Below are 22388 nucleotides of genomic sequence, written 5' to 3'. Positions count from 1 at the left end.
GTCAAACTCCCCTCATACCCTGGCTCTTTCATGGTTGTATTGTATTGGTTCTTCCCACTTATTCTGCCCCACAGCGCCCATCCTGGGGTCCCACCTGTGGGTTTCCTCTGGGCTCCTGCGGTTGACTGTGGTGGTTTGGAAGGGATCGCAGGTGGCTTGGCCCTGGCACAGAGCTGAGGCAACACAGAATGGAAAGAAGAGATGATCACAGAACTGGCTGTGGTTTGTAGGACTACGGGGTGTGAGGAGAATCCAGAAAAGCCAGCCCCAACCAAGCATTTAGTATGCCTTCAAAGGCCCCGATAAAAAGCGTAAGCTTCTTTGTAGAGTATTTATAAACAAACTCTGGACCAATTTGAAAGGGAAACTCATCTTGGCCCAGAGCCTCAACTTCTCCATCTGGGAAATGGGGGGATAAGCCCTTAGAATAGTAGTACTATGGTGCAAGGGAGCCAGTTAGGTTAGGGTGTGGCCTTGTGTGTTTCCTGGGAGCAGTGTAAAAGATAACAGTTGGTTTAGCTATAGAGACCCCCCCCCACACCTATCAAAGTTGGTAGCATCACTGGCCCTGGTAATTCCTGTCCTCAGTAGAGAGTAGCCATCTTGCTGGAAGCTGGCTTAAACTGGGGCTGACAGAATGAAGAAAAAAGATGGTTTCTTGTGTGGGACTTGTAGTCATGCAGGGGTCTCCTGGAAGGACTGGGGACATGGGAACCACTGGCCAGCCATCTTGATGACCCACACAGACCCCCTGGACATGGGATAGAAGTTTATCACATCCATTTGAAAGCAAGAGTGCATGAAGACTTGAGGGTCATGTGGCCCAAAGGAAACTGCAAGACCTCCTCCCACTCCCCAGGGGACTTTGTACAGATGGACACATCTGGGTAGAAAGGGTCCCTGGGATAGACAGAATTCTATAGAAAATACCAGAAGGCTTCAAGGTTTTGTGGATGCAACAGAGGTTTGCTAGAGCCTGAGGATATGGATCCATTGTCTTTTGTGTCTGTGCTTTTATAGGTACTGGTAGATCAGAAACATGTCTGAAGTTCCTCTTGTAGAATGTAATATCACTATTTATGAGTGATGACCCTCTGTGCCCCCAGGGAATTGACTCAGGTGTACTGTATGTAAAGCCTGCACAGCTAGCTCCGAGACAGAAGAGTTGGACCCAGAAGCACACACTGATGAGCTCATGCTTTGTTTACTGTGCCAAACACCATTTGCATATCATTTTTGCTAATCCTCTGAGCAACCTGAAGCAGCCAGTGTTCTAGTGTGTGCCTTTGCCATCACCCCCTGCTGCCGCAGTAGGGATGCAGGACACAGAATTACATACCCTGCGCTGCTGTAAGAGCTCTGAGAAAGGACCACTGCAGCCCTAGGACATCCAGGAAGTCATGACAGGAGCGACTTATAGATGCAGCCACCAGGCAGGCATGACAGGTTAGGGTGTTCCAGAAGTACTGGACAAGGGACCAGGAGGTGGGAACCAGCATTATTCCTTCAAGGGATGTGTGAGTTCTTCTGACGCTATGTGGGTGGGCTTTACCCTTCAGGCCAGAGTGTAGCAAGTGTGATCCGTATGACAGTACACACCATCAGGCACTCACAGGCAGAAAGGGATCTGAAATTGGGAAAACTGGGGGAAGGTACAAACCATACCATCTCTAGGAAAGCCAGAGCCAAGCAGGAGAAGGAAGGAAGTTGTTGAGAGCTAGCATGTTCACCGTGTTCACCCCTAGTTGGAGAAGACACTTGTCCATCAGAGGGACATTTCCAATACCCCTTTGGTATAAGTTGCCTTCATTTATTGTCTGTTCTCGGCATGTATCAGTGTGCTAGTGAAATCTTTTGTTTGTAGTGTGTGTGTGTGTGTGTGTGTGTGTGTGTGTGTGTGTGTGTGTGTTATTTCACTAGTGTGTATGCATGTACACACTACATGCATGTACAGGATGCATACACTACATACAGTATAGAATGTCTTTCCTTGGGATCTGTCCATTTTTTTTTTGTTCTTGCCCTTGTTGGTTTTTGTTTTTTGTCCAGAAGAGGGGCATGGATCCCTTGGAAAAAAGGATTACAGAGACTTGTAAGCTGCCGTATGGGTCCTGGGAATCAAGCCCTGGTCCTCTGCAAAAGCAGCCAGTGCTCTTAACTACTGAGCCATCTCTCCGGACACTGTCCACCTTGTTTTTGAAAGCGATCTCAGTAGGGCAGTGGTAGTGCATGCTTTTAACCCCAGCACTTAGGAGACAGAGGCAGGAGAATCTTTGTGAGTCAAGGCCTGGTTGCTATATAGAGCCAAGGCTACATAGAGAAACCCTATCTTTTAAAACAAACAAACAAACAAACAAACAAACACAGATTAAAAAAAAAAAGAAAAAGTAATGAGTCACTGGACTCTACGGACCCTCCTGTGTCTGCTCCCCTGGCACTGATGTTACTAGCACACACCACCATGCCTGCCTTTTACGTGGGTGCTAGGGCTGAAACTTAGGTCCTGGTGCTGGTTTAGAAAGTGCTGGACTATCTCCTTGGCCGTATAAAATAGGGATGTTAAGTTGTTGGTTTTGTGTGTGTGTGTGTGTGTGTGTGTGTGTGTGTGTGTGTGTATGCTTTGCACATGGGCACAATGTCTGTGCAGGTGCACTCGTGTGCATGTGCATGTGGAGGGCAGAGACTGACATTGAGCGTCTTCCTCTGTTGCGCTCCACTTTGATCTAAGACAGCATCTCTTGCTGAACACGAAGCTCTCCAGTTTGTCTAGCGAGCTAGCTTGCCTAGGGATCACGTCTCTGTCTCCCAGGTGCTTGAATTACAGATGTCCACCATCCTTTCTCTTTTTATTTTTATTTGATTTCTTTTTTTTTTTTTTTTGGTTTTTCAAAACAGGGTTTGTCTGTGTAGCCTTGACTGTCCTGGACTCACTCTGTAGACCAGGCTGGCCTTGAACTCCACCTGCCTCTGCCTCCTGATTGATGGGATTAAAGGCATGTGCCACCAGATAATTTGTTTATGTGTGTCCTTGTTTGGCCTCTATGTGTGTCTATGCATCGTGTGTAATGCCAACAGGTAAAAGAGGACATCAGATCCTCTGAAAATAAAGTTATAGACAATTGTGAGTCTCAGTGTGGGTGCTGAGAACTGAACATGGGTCTTCTGCACGAACAGTGAGTGCTCTTAATCACTGACCCATCTCTCCATCCCCTCCTGATCATTTTTGACTTGGGTTCTGAGAGTCTAAACACTACTTGTAAAGCCAACACACATCAACCTTAAGGGTAGACATTATCCCAAGGTAAACAATAGAAAAGGATATTACAAGAAAACAGGCTTTTAATTACAAGATATTACATCACTTTCCCCTTTTTATCATTTCTCTATCCCTTCCCAAATACTTCCTTTCCAACTTCTTCCTTGTTAAGTATGTATGGTTAAATATTCTGGGATGTAGGAATATAATCTGTTGAGTTCATTTTTATTGGTTGAATGTATATGGTTTCAGGGCTGACCACACTATATTGGGTAAACAATTAGGGAGCACATCTCCATGTAAAGCTAATTCACCTCTGGAGAATTCCACTTTTTAGTGTGAAACTTGCGACTGACCTCCAACTAGGTTGCCTTGGACAAGAAACAATATCAGAAAGAGAAAACACGGGTGGAAAATGCCTTAGCAATTAAGAGCACCAGAGATTCTTCCAGAATACTTAGGTTCTGTTCCCAGGATATCTGGAAGCTCACTACTATGTGTAACTCTAGTTTCACTGTTCTGACACCATCTCCTGGCCTCCCAGGCCACCATGCATGAAAAGAGTATAAAGATATGCATAAAAGAAAAGCAATCATACACACAAAATAAGGACTAAAGATGTATTTGTAAAAGATGTCTGTCTGTCTATCTGTCTATCTATCTATCTATCTATCTATCTATGTATCTGTCTATCTATTTAGACGGAGGGAGGGAGGGAGAACTTGCACCATAAAAGTTTTTCAAGGTGGTTGTGGTAGTACATTCTTTTAATGTCAGAACTCAGGACACAGAGGCATTACGGTCACTATTCATTTTAAAGCTGTGTTATATAACCAACACACACATACACACACACACACACACACACACACACACACACACACACACACACACGAACAAAACAGAATAACATACAGAAAAATAAACATTAGAAAATTCAAACAGTATGATACCTGTTAAAAGTCCTTTCAGCTGTCTCTCACTAGAGCCCATACAATCATTTTCAAAAATTAATTATTTCCACACATGATAGCTCATGCCATTAATCCCAGCCATTGGGAGGTACAGGCAGGCTGATATCTATGAATCTGAGGACATGCTGTTAGACATGCTCACTTCCAAAATAAGACCCATCTCAAAAGACAACATTTTTTAAAAAAAGATGTGTAAGTTTGATTTGTTTCTCTGTTTGAGACAGGGTCTTGATTTCAGCCCCAGTTGACACGGATTGACTGAGTATACTATAATGTAAAATACATATTGTGTATTAGCAATTAAAAAAAAAGAGTGCTCTAAACAGGGTTCTTTCTTTATGGAAGTCTGAACTTGCCAATTTTGGAAGCACTCCTACCTGACAAGATACAGGACTTATGCTACCTGCTCTAGGGCTACATTAAAACAAATTCCCCTAGTTCCTGTAGCTGAAAGAGATTTTTCTGTGTTGAGATCTTCCACAGGACATTTCTGTATAGTTATTGTTCTATTGCTGTGATGAAACATACTCTATCCAGGGCAATTTATAAAAGAAAGCCTTAAACTGGGCTTGTAGTTCCAGAAAGTTAGAGTCCATGGTGGCCAAGTAAACACATGGGGAGAAGGAAAAGCTGAGAGCTCACATTGTGAACCTCAAGCAGGAGTTAGACAGCACACTGGGCGTGGTCAGAGTCTTTTGAAGCTTCAGAGCCCACCCCCCATGGCACACAGATGTAAAACGGCCATCCCTCTAATCCTTCCCAAACAGTTCCATCACCTGGGAAACAAGCATGGAAATACATGACTCTGTGATGCTGTTCTCATTTAACCGAAGTCTGTTTCTCCAACTCATAGACAGTGAGTACATGCTGCCTTGTCCTTAAGTGAGGCTGCTGTGTTTGCAACACACAGTGCTATGGAATGAGCACTCCTGTTCCACAATGAAAGAACCAAAGCATAGTAAGGGATGAACAGACCAAATCAAGACCAAAATCCAGCAGGGCAAACATCAAATCTTGTAGCTCCATGTCCAGCACCTTGAGATCATAATCAAGTTGCCTGGACCCTAAAGGGCTTAGATGTTCCCATTCCTCAGCTCTGTCAGATGCAGCACACACAGCCAGCTCAGCAGATTCCTGCAGCTTTGTCAAATGATGCCCCCACGGTCCTCCTAGTTCCAGTCTTCCGTGTATGGTATTCTAATTCACTTACTTAAAAGTAGGTTAGAGTGATTGGAGAGACTGTGCAGTGGGTGAGAGCACTTGCTCCTCTGTGCAGTCCCAGGTTCCGTGTCTAGCACTCACGTGAGAGCTCAAAAATGTCTCTAAGTACAATTCCACGATTAACCATAAAGCTTATTGGGTATAAGCTGGTACCTGACAGTGACTTGGCTGAGAATAGCAACAAGAGGTTGGCCTATGACTCCTGACACCTAGATTTAAAAATTAGTGCCACAAGAATATACTTCTGTCCTACAAGGGAGCATGAGAAAACCTTTTGAGTTACTGTCTTCTTTGCAGCAACAAAATAACTGACAATATGTGATGTAAGAAATGGAAGTTACATTGTAGCTTATAGTTCCAGGGGGAAATATTCCATTTAGTGGGAAAGATTTGGGAAGTATTGAAAGTCTAGCTAGAGAATTGGGTGTCTGATCAGGAATCACAGAAGAAATAGAAAATTCCAGTAGGTATAAAACTTGAGAACCCCACAGCAATTCATTTCTAAAAGGAGGCTCCATTTCATAAAGGCTATACAACTGCAAAACGTTGCCAACTTGGGGTCCAGGGTTCCCCTGTGGAAAATACTTCACATTCAAAACAGAAAAGTTAATTCTGGGGCCAAATATCAGTGACGATGACCTAGGAACACAGGTGAGATGAACCCAAAGTCCTTGTTCTCATGTTTAACAGTCAGAGAACTTAGACCATTATGAGTCAAGGCATTCAAAACACATTAAAGAAGAAAAGACTCATCATGGAGACAGTTTTTTTTTTTCAAACAAAGCTACAAAATGGATGCAGTCTGCAGGATTCCACAGGAGCCTCCAGGGCCCATGGGTAGGAAGGTGAACAAGACTCTGGGTTACTTTAAGGAGAAAGATTCATATTGTACCAAGGAGGTGAAGCATTGCAGGGAGATAGAGTCCCACTGTGGCACCAGTGGCTGAGCGTCTGCTTCCTGTATTCCAGAAGTGATAGGTAAAAAATAAAATATTTTATTTCTTATGAACTTCTGTGTTGCTTATTCAGACATTTTACAATATGCTTAAGTTTCCCCTCACTTTTTCCTAATAACAATTCTGAAATGATTATCATGTTGAGAATATACTGTCTACAATCTTTTTTATCTAAAGTTATTACCAAGTCCTCTTTTATAATTGTTAACAAGTATTACATTTATACCTTTATATATTTTCTCATTACTTGGTGATTTTCTGTCTATCTGGTCAAACCAATTAGTTCAACCAACAACCATAGTCACACACATGAGAACTAAAAAGCTCTGCAGAGTTTTAAGGGAATTATCCATTAGTGGCACAGCGGAGGACTCAAAATTGTATGTCAGAGATCACTATTACAAGTATGTTTCAGTAAGAGGTCTTGTAGATGTCCACAAATTGGTGTCCAGATTCTTTAAATTTTGAGCAGCACACAGGACAGTGGTCTAGTCTCAATTCTGTTAGGCTGATAAAGTAACCAAACTCAAAGTAACTTTGAGAGAAAAACATTCATTTGACTCAAAATTTTAATTTACAACCCAACATTCAAACCAGGAATGCCTTCTATGCCCAATATACTCAATATGAAGCTATGACAAATACAGTTTAGTATAGTTATTATCATGAATGTAGAAAGGCAAATGCCCATTTTGCACCAATTTTGAGAGCCATAGTCACCAATAAACAAGGAGGTAAAAATGACTATAAGGAAAGAAGCCCATTGAAATACCATTTAACATAGATTTAGAGAAAAAGCACAGCAGCATCAGCCATCTTCAACTTCCACTGGAAAGAAATATATCTTCAATCATCCTTCCACCTAACAATGAAGAACAAGGGGAGAATAAGATTTAAGCTGTCAGGCATGGACGACTGCATGTTTGACTGAAATAGCAGCAAACGCAAAACTCCTCTTAGCATTTTTAGCCCCATACATATGGCAGATGAACCCTTTGTTTGACTACGTGTACAACGAAACTACCAGGAATGCAAATGAAGATGGGTATTATTATACGGATTGAGACCCGAGTGAGAAGCCAGGTTACTTGACTGAGGACACATCAACACCAACCACAACAAACCCGTGTGAACCTATGCTTTGTCAGAACTAGACCTTTGACTCAGATGCTGATAGTAGAACACCATGGAAGCATCTTCTCTCTTGAAATACAATACCACCACAATATGGATTCATATTCCGAAGTTCACTTTTTGGACTATATCCACAATTGAATAGGCCAAATGTGACTGTGTTGTGTGCAGGTATGGATCTTTCCAAACTGGAACCTTGGAACATAAACACCCAGGACTTCCCTGTTATTTCTACATGATTCTTCCACTACCACAGCTAAAGCAATCGGGCATTGGAAACTTTGTGACCCATAAGCCCATACCCAGTATATCACACAAAGGAATGCTGGACAAAGGATCCCAATTTGATGAGGCAGATGTCATCTCCATAACCTGGAAATCCTATGGAAAAAGGTAGTCAAATACCTTGCATCATTCATAGAGGAGGATGGAATGAGACCAACAAAATCTTCATAGCCCACTACAAGACAGAATTTGTCAAGCCCCTACTCCCCCACCAATGGCTACCTGAACATACCTGATGGTGCCTACCTGTGAGACATAATTACGTCTTGGATCCAGAAGATCTCACTCACATTCAACCAGATAAAATGGCTCCCACCTGAAGAACTTTGCTCTGCGCATGCATTAGGAGAATACCAGTGTTCTGCTTCTCAGGAAACACGTTTGCTGTAAGAAAACCTTTACAGTTGATAAATGGTTGCTGGAGCTAATTAGTTGACTCCTTGCCTGGAGCTGGCATAGCATCTTCTGTTCTTTTGGACATCAATGCTGATATGTCAGTTTCTTATGATTGTATTGGCCTTGTTTAATGAACTTCATTTAAGAGGAACTATGAGAAGGAGCTTCAGAGACTAGAGTGCCACACCAGAAGGAACAAACCCACTATGTGTGATTCCATTAGACACATCTGCGCAAATCGTGATCAGAAACACTTCAGGAGATGTGTTGTCTCCACGGTGACATCTCAGGACAGGAATATCCTATTCCAGGTTCTTAGTTCTACTCCCCCAACTCATTGCCATTTTTTGCAAAAAGAGGTGGTGGTTTGTATGCGTTGGTCTTAAAACCTGAGATGGATGCCTGCAGGGCCTCACCGGACTTCCTGATGTCTTTTATTCAGCATTCACTTTTTCATCATGTTAGCCTACACAAAACTGAGAAACAACACTGGAAGCTAATGATTAAGCTTACTGGACTCCTAGTTGCTCTTTTTTTTTATTAACAAAAGAATAAATACATGGCCCACAGCCATGACCCATATGCTCCTACTTGACCCTGGTCTAGTTAGGATTATGTGATGCTATGACTGGCTTAACTCAGAGTCTTGTAGTTCCAAGCCTCCTATGCCCCACTTTACAACATTTGTGTTTGAAAGTGATCCCATTGCCTTTATTTCTGAATGTGTTTTTCAACTTGTTGCTACCAAGCCTGGAGAAAATGCAAATTTGGGGAGACAGATATGTGCTATAGGGATCATTGCAATATCCTGTGATACATTGTCTTGATTACTTTGCTTAAAATTGTATGTTTTAGAGCCTAAGACTTACTTTTATACACTTACTTGTTTATTAGTGACTGGAATATTTATTAAATGTTTTCTCCTTTTCCTGTTGTGGCCTGAAATTGCTGTGAAGTTGTTAATGATTCTTGTCTGTGGTTCTCATCCTCGCTGCGTATGGTTCAATGGCCAGGGAATGGAATTTAACGAGCATGCTAAAAGAATGCCTTTTAGGTATGTAAAAATAGCTTAGTCAGGATCCCCACTACACATAAGACTGTACCTGATAATCAGAACTCAGTGGCAATACTCACTTAGATAACCAGATTTAGACCTATAGCCTCCTGCCCGTCACTGGACAGTATATAAGCTGAGAGGAAGAGCAATACTCTGCTCGCCACATCTGGAGAGACAGCACCTTGATCTGCCCTGTGGCTGGACTCTGTTGTTTTATTTTTGGTTGAGTCTCCTAGTCTCACATTCTTAGTCGCACTCTCCCTCCCAGTTACACCTATGCCCAGACTCCTACTCAGAGAGGGCGAACCCCCCCATCCCCTACCCCAGCATATCAAGTTACATCAGGACTGAGTGCATCCTCTTCCTCTGTGGCCTGGCTGAGGTACCCCACCAGGAGAAAGTGATAGAAAGGCAGGCAACAGAGGCCATGTCAGACTCAACCCCCTAACTTGGGGACCCATATGAGGACCAAGCTGCCCATTGGTTACATCTGTATAGGGGGCGTAGGTCCAGTCCATGCTTCAGTTGGGGCTTCAGTCTCCACGGGGACCCTCTCTGGGCCCCGGTAAGTTGGCTGTGTTGGTCTTCTTGTGGGGCTTTTGTTCCCTCCGAGTCTATCCTTCTCTCAACTCTTCCATAAGACTCCCTGTGCTCCACCCAATGATTGGCTGTAGGTCTCTGCATCTTTTTCCATTAGCTGCTGGGTGGAGCCGCTCAGGACAGCTACGCTAGGCTCCCGTCTGCAAGCATAGCAGATTATAGTTAATAGTGTCAGGGGGTTGCTGTCTCCCATGGCGTGTGACTCAGGTCGCGTCAGGCAATGGTTGGACACTTCTGCAAACTTTGCTTGATTTTTGGTCCTACACATCTTGTAGGCAGGGTAATTTTTGGGTCGTAGTTTTTTTTTTTGTGGGTGGGTTGGTGTTCCCCTCCTTCCACTAGGAGTTATATGTAGTTTCCATGACCACGGCCACTAGGAGTCTCAGCTAGAGTGACCCTCATATCCTCTCAGGAGCCTATCCTGCTCTAGTCTCCAGCTTGTCACAGAGAAGTCTCACCCAAGGTTTCTCTTCTCTCTGCAGACCCTCTGTCCTTCAGACCCCGGTCACTCCAGGTGTCATAGCAACCATCGTTTCTCTCCGTGGTCCCTCTCTTGCCCTCTAACCACTTCTGCTTTCCTTTCTGTTTCCCCGTCTGAGTGAGATTTAAGCATCCACCCTTGGGTCCTCCTTGTTACTTACCTTCTTTGGGTCTGCGAACTGTAGTGTGGTTATGTTATACTGTGTGGCTAAAATCCACTTATAAGTGAGTATATACCATGTGTGTCTTTTTGGGTCTGGGTTACCTCATTCAGGATGATCTTTTCTAATTCCGTCCATTTGCCTGCAAAGGCTTTCTATATTTTAATAGCTGAGTAATGTTCCATTGTGTAAATGTACCACATTTTCCTTATTTATTCTTCGGGTGAGGGACATCTGTGTTATTTCCAGTTTCTAGCTATTAATAAAGTGGCTATGAAGATAGTTGAGCAAATGTCCTTGTGGTATGGTGGAACATCTTTTGGGTATGGCATTAGTTTTTTTGGTAAGGCCTGGTGTCATTCTGTGTTGAACCTACTTTAGTATAGAAACTTTTGGTTAGGAGATTTTAAATTATTGCTTCAATTCCACTAAAGATTATGAGTGTCTAAATTTATTTCCTAGTGATTTAAATATAGTAGGTCATATATATGAAGAAAAATTTCCATTTTCAAGTTTGGTGAAATACAGATATTTAGAGTATGTCCTTATTATTCTCTGTTGTTGCTGTTTGTTTTTATGTCACTGATTTTAATCCTGAATTTATTTTTTTCTTCCCATCTACTCTTTTCAGGTATTGTTTTTCTAGATATTTCAAATGTGTCATGAAGTTATTAATATGAAATAACTCTGGTATTTTTATGCATGCATTTAATGATTTGAAATTGCTTCTTAGAACTGATTTCATAGTGTCCCATATGTTTTGGTATGTTGTGTTTTCATTTCCATTCAATATTTAAAAAGTTCTTACTTTTCTTCTTGGTTTCAGGATGACTCAGTGTTCATTCAGTAGTGAGTTATTTAGCTCCTATGAGTTTGTAGAGTTTGTATATTTCTTCTTTGTATTGGTGATATCCAGCTTTAATGCCTGGTCGTGGGACAGAATCGAGGGTGTTATTTTTATTTTCTTATGCCCAATGAGATTTGCTTTGTTTCTACATTCATAGTTGGAGAAAGTTCCATGAATTGTTGAAGGGAAAAACCTCTATATTCTTTAGTTTATTTTTCATTGACTTTTTTTTTTATAGATGACTGTCATGTCCTTTTCATTATGATGTTGTTTAACTCTAGAGTTTCTCTACTTAGTTTTTGTCTAGATGGTCAACCTATTTGTCAGACTGGGGTATTGAAGACACCACTATCACTGTGCTAGAGTCAATGTGTGATTATACAGAAGTAGTGTTTCTTTTATGGATTTTTGTGCACTAGTGTTTGGAGCATAAACAAAAAACCCAGCATAGCTAAAACAATCCTGTTCAATAAAAGGTCTTCTGGAGGAATCTCCATCCCTGATCTCAAATTTTACTATAGAGTAACAGTAATAAAAAATGCATGGTACTAGTATAGAAATAGGTCAGTTGATCAATGGAATAAAATCGAAGACACGAATAAATCCACACACCTGTGGACATTTGATTTTTGACAAAGAAGCCAAAACCATACAATGGAAAAAAGACAACATCTTCAACAAATGGTGCTGGTTTAAATGGATGTCTACATGTAGAAAAATGTAAATAGAGCCTGCACAAAACTGAAGTCCAAGTGGATTAAAGACCTCAACATAAAACCAGACACAATAAATCTGTTAGAAAAAGTGGGAAAGAGCCTAGAACTCACTGTTACAGGAGACAACTTCCTGAGCAGAACACCAACAACTCAGGCTCTAAGATCAATACCTAATAAATGGGACCTCATGAAACTGAAAACCTGTAAGGCAAAGACACTTCAACAGAACAAAGCAACAGCCTACACACTGGGTAAAGATCTTCATCAACCCTTCCTGACAAAGGGATAATATCCAAAATATATGAAGAACTCAAGAAATTAAACACCCACCAAAACAAATTAAAATGGGGCACAGAGCTAAAAAGAGAATTCTCAACAGAGGAATATTGAATGGCAGAGAAACACTTTAAAGAAAAGCTCAACCCTCCCTAGTCATCAGGGAAATGCAAAGGAAAATGACTCTGAGATTCCATCTCACACTCAGAATGTCAAAGATCAAAAACTCAAGTGACAGCACATGCTGGATGAGGATGTGGAAAAAGGGGGAACACTCTTCCATTGCTGGTGGGAGCTCAAACTTGTACAACCACTTTGGAAATCAATTTAGTGCTTTCTCAGAAAACTGGGAATAGTGCTACCTCAAGACCCAGCTACTCCACTCCTGGGCATATAACCCAAAAGATGCTGCACCACATGACAAGGACATTTGCTCAACTGTGTTCATTGCAGCTTTATTTGTAATAGCCAGTATCTGGAAATAACCTAGGTGTCCCTCAACTGAAGAATGGATAAAAAAAACTATGGGACCTTTACATAATGGAATACTATTCAGCTCTTGAAAACAAAGAAATCTTGAAAATTTCAGGCAAATGGGTGGAACTAGAAATGATCATCCTGAGTGAAGTAACCCAGACCCAGAAAGACACAAGCATGGTATATACTCACTTCTAAGTGGGTATTAGCCCAACATAAACGTCCTCTGAGAGACTCCACCTAGTGGGGGATCTGGACAGGAACTGAGAGTCAAAGCTGGACTCCAGGAGGAGTGCCGAGAGTTGTAGGGAACAGTGGATGGCGGGACGGTTCGGGAGGGAGCAGGAACTCCACGGGGAGAACAACCAAAGCCTGCGGATCTGGATACAAGAGAGCCCTGCATAAACTGATGCACCCGCCAAGGACAATGCGTGCAGAGAACCGAGACCCCCCCCTGTTCAGATGTCACTTACGGACTGCCGGTTCTCCACAGTGGGGGAGGGGCTGGGGGCTGCTCTTTAACCTCTGACATGCACTCTGCTGCCCCTGATTTGGTCACTGCCCCTTGTCAAGTTGGCCTAGCAGGAAGACAGAAGAACGGGGTGCAGGCTATCCTGATGAGACCTAAGAGGCTGATGCCTGACAGTTAGCGCGGGAGGGACCCCCATCAGAGGTCTAGGGGAGGGGAATTGGCAGAAGTGGGAGGGAGGGTGGGAATGGGAAGAGAAGAGGGAGAGCATAACAATTGGGATCTAATGTGAATAAATTCTAATAATAAAGTATACATTAAAAAATAAAGAGCCAATCTTTTTTTTTTTTTTTTCCTTAGCAAGGGCTACCCTAAGAGAACTACCACTCTGGTGTTTTTGTTTTTTGTTTTTTGTTTTTTTGCAGCCAGTTGTAGGATTGCTGCTCTGTGGGGGGGGGGGTTAGGAGTGAGGTCTAATCAGGAAGCTGTGAGCTCCTCCTTTAGAAACTGCGTTATTCTCTTAATGAACAGAACTAAGAAACTGCTTTCTGTTCAGAGCTTATCTGCTTAGATTTGTGTAAGTTCTGTCCCAACTTGGTAAGCCAAAATGTTAAAGTCATTTTTACCTAACTTTGTTTCTCAATTTCTCTCTTAACCTTCCTATCACACAAATAATTGAGACTCTATTATTTTATCTAAGCAAGCCTCACAGCACAGGGATTGAGCAGATATTACTTTATTTTTAACCCTCTAAGATAATTTGGCTTCCTCCCAGCATGCACCCCAGTGAGACTTGCCTCGTGTAGTGAAATGCAAGTTTCTGGTTTCTTTGAAGACTCAGTGTGTCACAGGATGTTTTTCTGGAGATCTTGTGAGAAGACATGTGATTTTTATTGTAAGCCGACAGTTCAGAGGGTATGTGGTGTTTGGAAGGGTACAAATAGAACCCCATGGTTAGTGGGAGAAGGCTTTTTACATGCTACCCTGCTTCCCTTGTCCTCTCTGGTCTTCACTGGTCTTCGCTAGTCTTCACTTGAGTGGCACTCCAGCTGATTCTGGCCATTTCCACTGACTTGTGCTGATTTGGCAGAGCCTTGTGGTTTCTTCTGGACTGTGCCACCATTTTGAATTCATGTGACTCTTTGGTGTTGGCTATTGGACAGGACTGTTAGTATCTTGACAATGAAAAGTTGTATTGGCCCAAGGAACTAAGTTTAAACAGTCCCAAAGTCTCTTTTTACTATTAACATTCTTTCTCCTCGTCCTCTGGTCTCCGGGTTAGAAGCAAGGTAGAAGTGTTTAAGAACCCTAAATAAAAGAGGTGTAGAAAAATCTAAGCCTACAGTATAGTTTTCTTGTCCTACCTCCTTCTGATCATCTTGGACCTCTCCCATGGCGGAATCACTTAACTGAATCCCCTGCTTCTTCTTCTTCTAACTCCTCCTCCCCTGGCTGGCAGGAAGTCCAGCCCTATTCTCTCCCCTGCTCAGCAATTGGCTGTAAGCTGCTTTACTGGCATGTCAGGGAACAGTTGGGGAGCAATGTTTACGCAACATTGAGATGGGAGTTTCTCAGAACAAGGATTGCAAGCAGATACAGGGATGAAAAAAAAAATCTAATTCAAAGGGTGCAGAAATGACTGAGCTTTACCTCATTATTCAGTTTCCTTCTACAGTGACTTAATCACTAGAACTTCTGTGTCAAGAAATATATTGGGGAAACAAGAATTATATGAATATAATGTCAGCGAAGTATACATTTACAGTGTTGTCACTGTAATGCTTTCTGTTGGATACATGTATGGCATATTTTAGGAGGCAATAACCTATGATGATGTGCATGTGAACTTCACATGGGAAGAGTGGGCTTTGCTGGATCCCTCCCAGAAGAGTCTCTACAAAGATGTGATGCTGGAGACCTACAAGAACCTCACTGTTATAGGTAAGACAGTAAATTTCCTTTCATATTTTAAAACAAGGGACAACTCTTTTTGTAGTTGTAGTTGTTGTTGTTATTGTTGATGCTCTTCTGTAATTTCAGTTGAGAATGAGGAAGAATGAGGTGAGTAAATCAGGCTTGGCTCAAAGGTTCACTGAAGATAATAACTTAAATTTTACCTAATTACCAATAATATATCATATATTTTCTGGTACATTTTTAGGCTACAATTGGGAAGACCATAATATTGAAGAACATAGTCAAAATTCTAGAAGACATGGAAGGTAATTTCCGTGTGCATGCAAATTCATATATTCCTCTGAAGAAAATTTAATGTGTCCCAGAAGTTTTAAAGAAAACCAACCATGTTTTTTAAAAAAGCATTGCTTTAAGTGTATTGATTATTACTAAATCCATGTACCTCAAAGTGAGGTTATCAAATTTCTGTTTGCAAGGCATTCCTCTAAGGTAGATGAAAAAAAAAAGTCTGAACAGATAGTGTCATTTGAATCATAGCCACATAACAGGTACTCTGTAGAAATGCCAATCTTTTTAGTCTCAAACAATCAGATATTACAAAAGGTATATACATTGAATAGGTGGCAAGTATATGTCAGAAACCTTCTAATAAGCAAATATTCCATAGAAAAGCTGGTGTTACTCATACACTTATATTAACATTGCTATATTTAGTGGGAGGAGTTTATGAGACTCAAAAATGTTATGGAGAAACCTTAATCCCTGTACCACATATCTATGAGGAATAAATAGTCAAACTGTAAATGTGGAAGTCTTTATTTTGTTATTCTTCTTTTACTACATATGTCAAATATCACAATAGTTACAAGCTATTTGAGCATAGGGATATTGAAAGAAACAGCATACCTCTATCTCTCCTAGAACTATTAGAAGATATGTCATAGTCCTCACTTTGAGTAAACCTTGTGAATGTGATAAAAGTTCACAGTTACTTTATGATTAATTATTAATTAATTATAAATGATTAAATTATTAATTACAATGTAAGAAAATTCACTGTCTTTCTATAGCAGTGAGGCTCTTGTAGGTCTCTAGCATTACATCTTTCTAGAGACTCTTCTTGGACCATATACAGCAAAGTTCATTCTTCTGTGCAAAGTCAATATGCACACCATCGTAGGTTATTACATTCTAAAAACTCCCATACATGTGTGTTGAAAGAATATTAATATTTAATGTTGAGTTATTATTTTAGTAAAATCAGTGGTTACTCCTTAACTAGCTTTGTACCTAAATAACCACACAGAGAGGACAGGATCTATTTAATTTGCCTATAGCACAGTGCTGTATAATATTTGCTCCATCCTAAACCTCCACACTAGTATAGTTTCTTCCCATTCTGATTTCCCACTTTCTATTTGCCTTTTACTCACATCCTAGGTCTGGCTCATTCTTCTTGGTGCTTCCCAGTCTTCTCCTCAGAGCTCCAGCCTCTCTTTCCTTGTCTTTATCCTCCCCTCCCTGGATCAGGATGTCCCATCGAATTCTCTGTTATTGCTCAGCATTGGCTAGTTTTTTTTTTTATTGGCAAAACAGAGAACAAATGGTGACATGTTTACACAGACTTGCAACAGGACAGAGATACTTACAATAAACATCACAGTGCAATGTCTGGATTGATCCAGATAGTGGGGTAGAGAAATCAACAGTTGAACGAATGAGCGTAAACTGTACATAGTCCATAAGAACATTATGCCAGCACGTGTTTACAACATAAAGCATGATAGTGACTAAACTGTAAGTGCATCCTTCATTCTTTCATTAATTCATTATTAATAATAGATCAATTGTTAAGTTGTATCACATTCAAAAGGTTTTCTCAAAGTGGGGGGTTACTAATAAATTAAACTAATAAAATTAATTAGTTTTCCAATTTTCTGGGAATACATCTACAAACTTACACTGTAGAAAAGCCCTATGAATACTAGGAATATGATAATTCTTCTGTTTGTCCTAGTTCACTTTATAAATATAGTATGACTCACTATATGAAAATTTATGAATGCAATCAGTGTGGTAAATCTGAGTTCCTTAGTTCTCTCCACATATTTGAGAAACCTCATAACAAAAATGTATTCTATAGTATAAGCCATGTAGAAAAGTCTCTGGCCATCCCAGATATCTTCAAAGATGCAAAAGAACCCATAATGAAGGTGAAAACTGAATGTAAACAAAGTGATCTGATTCTTCTTTACAATTAGACCAAATTTTAAAATTAATTCATACATATAAAAAGATACATTAGTATAATGAATTTGGAAAAGCTTACATGTGTACCAATTAATTTGCAGGCTTGAAAGAATTCAGACTGGAGAGAAACTATATGAATGTAATCAATGTGGTAAAGCCTTTGCATATTATTGTGAGATTCAAAGGCATGAAAGAATTCACACTGGAGAGAAACCCTACAAATATGTTCAATGTGATAAAGACTTTTCAAAACACAGTCATCTGCAAATACATAAAAGAACACATAGTGGAGAGAAACCCTATGAATGTAATCAACGTTATAAAGCTTTTGAATGTTGTAGTAGTTTCCAATCACATATAAGAACACGTACTGAAGAGAAACCCTACAAATGCAATCAATGTGATAAAGCCTTTGCACGTCACAGTGGTCTTCAAAAACATGAAAGGATTCATACTGGAGAGAAATTCTCTGAATGTAATCAATATGGTAAAGCCTTTGAATGTTCCAGTAGTCTCCGAAGACATAAAAGAACACATACTGGAGAGAAACCCTACAAATGTATTCAATGTGATAAAGACTTTTCAAGACATAGTCAACTCCAAATACATAAAAGAACACACACTGGAGAGAAGCCCTATGAATGTAACCAATGTGGTAAAGCCTTTGCCTGTCACAGTCATCTCCAAATACATAAAAGAACACATACTGGAGAGAAACCCTACAAATGTAATCAGTGTGATAAAGCCTTTGCACATCACAGTGGTCTTCAAAGGCATGAAAGAACACATACTGGAGAGAAACCCTATGAATGTAATCAATGTGGTAAAGCCTTTGCATGTCATAGTAGTCTCCGAATACATAAAAGAACACATACTGGAGAGAAACCCTACAAATGTATTCAATGTGATAAAGACTTTTCAGAACACAGTCATCTGCAAAGACATAAAAGAACACATACAGGAGAGAAACCCTATGAATGTAACCAATGTGGTAAAGCCTTTGCCTGTCACAGTAGTCTCCAGGTACACAAAAGAATACATACTGGAGAGAAACCCTACAAATGTAATCAGTGTGATAAAGCCTTTGCACATTACAGTGGTCTTCAAAGGCATGAAAGAACACACACTGGAGAGAAACCTTATGAATGTAATCAATGTGGTAAAGCCTTTGCATGTCACAGTAATCTCCAAAAACATAATAGAACACGTACTGGAGAGAAACCCTATGAATGTAATCAATGTGGTAAAGCCTTTGCATGTCACAGTAGTCTTCGAATACATAAAAGGACACATTCTGGAGAGAAACCCTATGAATGTAACCAATGTGATAAATCCTTTTCACAATACCCTTATCTACGAATATATAATAGAACACATATTGGAGAGAAACCGTACGAATGTAATCAATGTGATAAAGTCTTTTCACAGTACAGTAATTTCCAAACACACAAAACAACACATACTGGATAGAAACCCTATTAATCAATGTGGTAAAACCTTTGCATGTCACAATAGTCTCCAAAAATATAAAAGAACAAATACTGTAGAAAAAGCCTACAAATATAAACAATGTGAAAGCCTTTGCAAATAGTGGTCTTCATAGGCATGAAAGAAATACTGGAGAGAAGGCCTATAAATATATTTAATATGATGAAGCCTTTTTACATTTCTATAGTCTTCATTATCATGAAAGATTTTATACTGGAGAGAAACCCTATGAATAAATTTAGTACACTAAATGAAAACTTTGCAATTTCATCTGTCTGGTAGAGATTTAATGGAGCAGTATAATCAGCAATCAACTGTATGTATCACAGCATAGCTTGAGGCGTTATGGAAATGCCCATATTGTTGATGTTACATTGTTCTTTGTGTTCCCATTTGTTATCCATTTGGCACTTCATCTTGAAGTATTGCCTTCTAAGTGAATTATGTAAAGATGCTAGATAATGCAACAGCAATAACATTCATTTTTAAAAAAGTTCTGATGTGTATTTGTATGTAATATGATTATGTTTTTTAGGCCTAAAGAATATGAGGAGACTGTAATAAAAACTTTTGGGCTCAACTTTGATTATCTTTATATGGTGATCAAGGTCAGGTTGCCATCTTTGCTCACCATAGACATTTCCCATCACTGAGCCATCTCAGTGATGCTCAGATAAGATTAGTTAAAACATTACATCAATACAATATTGTCTTCTTTTCTGATTGTAAACATATTGTCATCTAAAGATGGAGGAAAACAGGGTAATTTGAATAATAAATTCTATTTGCAAATGAAAATGATATATTACAATACTTTTCCAAATTTGCTAGTTTATTCTTTGGAGTAAACACTTTTTCATAAAAATTTTCAGAACCACAAATGAATGCCAGAGAATTGTCTCAGTGGGTGAAGTTGGTTGCTGCTAAGCCTGATAACCTGAGTTCAATCTCTGGGAGACTCATATTACTCCTACATATTTTTACATTATTTCTACACTTGGGTGGTATCATGTGCACACTTATACACCAGCACATACAAATATAATTTTTAAACACAAGTAAGGGCCAATGAAGTCACTTGAACAAAATGATTCCCTGGGTTTCCTCTCTAGAACTCAACATAGGGTAAGTAGATAATAGGCAGCAATAACTTGTCCTCTCATTGCCATCTACATACCATGGCACAGGTGTAAACATAGTTTAAGCACTTTTTAAATGTTTGATATTAATAAACCAGAGAAAATAACCAAATTGATGAGAACATATGAGATTATTTGCCAGATTAAGTTATTATGGAATTTCAAGAAGTATTACTATTTATCAAAACAATGATGGTTCCCTTTTAAATTTTATTTCATCCTTTCAATCTCTATTCAAAGAGAGGTCATTTTAAAAACATATCTCAGCTGGGCTTAGAGGTGCATGCCTGTAATCCCAGCACCTGGGAGACAGTGGCAGGCCAGTTTCTCTGAGTCTGAGGCAAGCTTGCTCATCCTGGACAGCCACAGCTATGTAGAAATATCCTGTCTTAAAAAAGAGTCCAAAATATCCAACCAATGCCTGGCCCAGTCTCAGACCCAACCCATGGGAGAGAGCCAACCCCTGACACTATTAATGATATTCTACTGTGCTAGTAGATGGCAGCCTAGCCTAGTTGTCCTCTGAGAGGCTCTACCCAGAAGCAGATGGAAATAGATGTTGAGACTCATAGCCAAACATTTGGGAGTCTTGTGGAAAAGCGAAGAGAAGAATAGATGGAGCCGGAGGTGACAGGAGCGCCACAAGAAGACCAACAGAACCAACTAACCAAGGCCCAGAGGGTCATGAAGATAGTGAAACACAGACCAGGGAGCATGCATGACTGACAGATGGAGCCAATGGGAAGCTCAGGTTTCATGTGGGACCCTTAGTAAGGAGAGCAGGTGCTGTCTCTGACACGAACTCTGTTGCTTGCTTTTCGATCACTTCTCCCTGGCTGAGCTGCCTTGCCAAGCCACAGGGGAAAAGGACACGCTCAGCCCTGATGCCACCTGATGGTCTGGGGTTGGTGGTGGTGGTGGTAGGGCTCTCCTTTCCTGAGGAATAGGGGAGTGGGGCTGGGGAAAGGGAGTGAGGGTGGCACAGAGAGGAGAAGAGAAAGGGGGATGTGATCGGGATGCAAACGGAATAAATAAATTAATTAAAAAAGAGAAGAGAACTGTAATTAATAATGAAACTATGAACCGATGTAGAAAATCCATTCGCAGACTGATAGAAATCCATTGACTCCTTCAACAACTATCTAGCAGGGACGTCTTCACCTTCAAGTGATAGGAGACGAAAGCAACAATGGAGCATCTTCACCCTCTGCATTGTAATGACATATTCGGGAGCTGGAGAGTTAGCCCTTCTGCTTCTCTTGCATACCCACGTATGGTTTCTAGCAACCATATTGGATGGCTAAGACCTATTTGTATTTCCAGGTCCAGCATATCTGATGCGTTCTTCTGGCCTTCTCGGGGTACCAGCTATGCAAATGGTAACAGAAGGCTCCCATTAAATGCCACCCTCCTGCCTTAAAGTCCACTGTCTTCCATCTCTGTGCAATATCGTTTTTCATGATCACTGAGTGTGTTATAACTCATCAAAGGCCCGGGGCAGAATTTTGTCCTTATACTACGGAAAGGGAAACCCAGGTTCACAGGGGTAACTCGTTTTCCAATATAGTTAAGTGTCCTATCTTACTCATCTTACTTATCCCATTATTCTAGTGAGTGGCTAAATGCAGTTGGAACCACCTAAGCTGGGCATAGTAACATAGGCTTGTGATCACGGTGCTGAGAAAGAGGAGGCAGGAATTTCAAGATTTCAAAGTCATCCAAGGAAAGAATGTTGAGAGGCTCACAGAAATGAGGGAGGCTTTTATTGGCTGACGACAAAGTTTCTAGTCTGCCCTATGCAGTTCCAGAACTTTAGGGCCATGGCACCAGCAAGTGTTAGCTAAAGTATTTACCACGATGTGTTAAATACTTTCTAATGTATCCTATTCAAGGCAGCTTAGATCACTTAGGGTCAGCCTCCTGTTAGTCATTAAAGAGTGGAACGCCTCTGAGTGGGGGAATTAACCTGAGGCAAGGATGAGGTCCCTAATTATATATTTAATGGAAAGTGTTCAGAACAGAAACCATATACATGCAAACAACAGAAATGGACTTTTATGTATATTTGCACATATTTCCTCACACATATTTAAGAGGAAGAAATTGGGGTGATTCCAAGATGGTGGCAACCAGGATGTATCATGTCTAGAGAGCAGAGGAGCAGAGACTGGGAAATAGACTGAAGGGAACAACTCAGGAGCACCAGGCTCCTCATCACAGCTGGACAACCCCCAGTTTGGAAGTCACAATCTTCAAGCACCTCACATTTCTCCGAGTGCTGGAGCTAGT

At 40.6% G+C, this 22388-nt stretch overlaps 3 protein-coding genes across 4 annotated transcripts in view; all 3 read left to right on the top strand.

Moving 5' to 3' along the window:
- The window catches only part of LOC311587564 (zinc finger protein 120-like), a gene marked incomplete at its 3' end in the record, with an annotated part of 28423 nt that overhangs the window by 1732 nt on the left and 4303 nt on the right, over positions 1-22388 (top strand). Inside the window, exons 2-3 of one of the 2 annotated variants that reach the window (XM_084764531.1) lie at positions 15120-15246; positions 15467-15531. In XM_084764531.1, coding sequence (XP_084620657.1) covers positions 15120-15246; positions 15467-15531 — 192 coding nt within the window. Of the gene's footprint in view, positions 1-15119; positions 15247-15466; positions 15532-22388 lie in introns of those variants that run through there. The other variant, XM_084764530.1, reaches the window with a different exon arrangement.
- The window catches only part of LOC311587533 (uncharacterized protein), a 428822-nt gene continuing 421907 nt past the window's right edge, over positions 15474-22388 (top strand). Inside the window, exon 1 of the mRNA XM_084764481.1 lies at positions 15474-15527. The gene's annotated coding sequence lies outside the window, so the exon portion shown is untranslated. The remainder of the gene's footprint in view (positions 15528-22388) is intronic.
- LOC311586321 (uncharacterized protein) lies at positions 17957-20584 on the top strand (the record flags this gene model as incomplete). The annotated part of the gene is made up of 1 exon (XM_084762290.1): positions 17957-20584. The coding sequence occupies one exon, from the start codon at positions 17957-17959 to the stop codon at positions 19061-19063; it is 1107 nt and encodes a 368-aa protein (XP_084618416.1). The 3' UTR covers positions 19064-20584.

Source organism: Acomys minous (genome assembly GCF_964271855.1).
Source record: "Acomys minous genome assembly, chromosome: 16".
Lineage (NCBI taxonomy): Eukaryota > Metazoa > Chordata > Mammalia > Rodentia > Muridae > Acomys > Acomys minous.
Note: the sequence above shows the minus strand (reverse complement) of the source record. Positions and strands in the feature narration are given on the sequence as shown.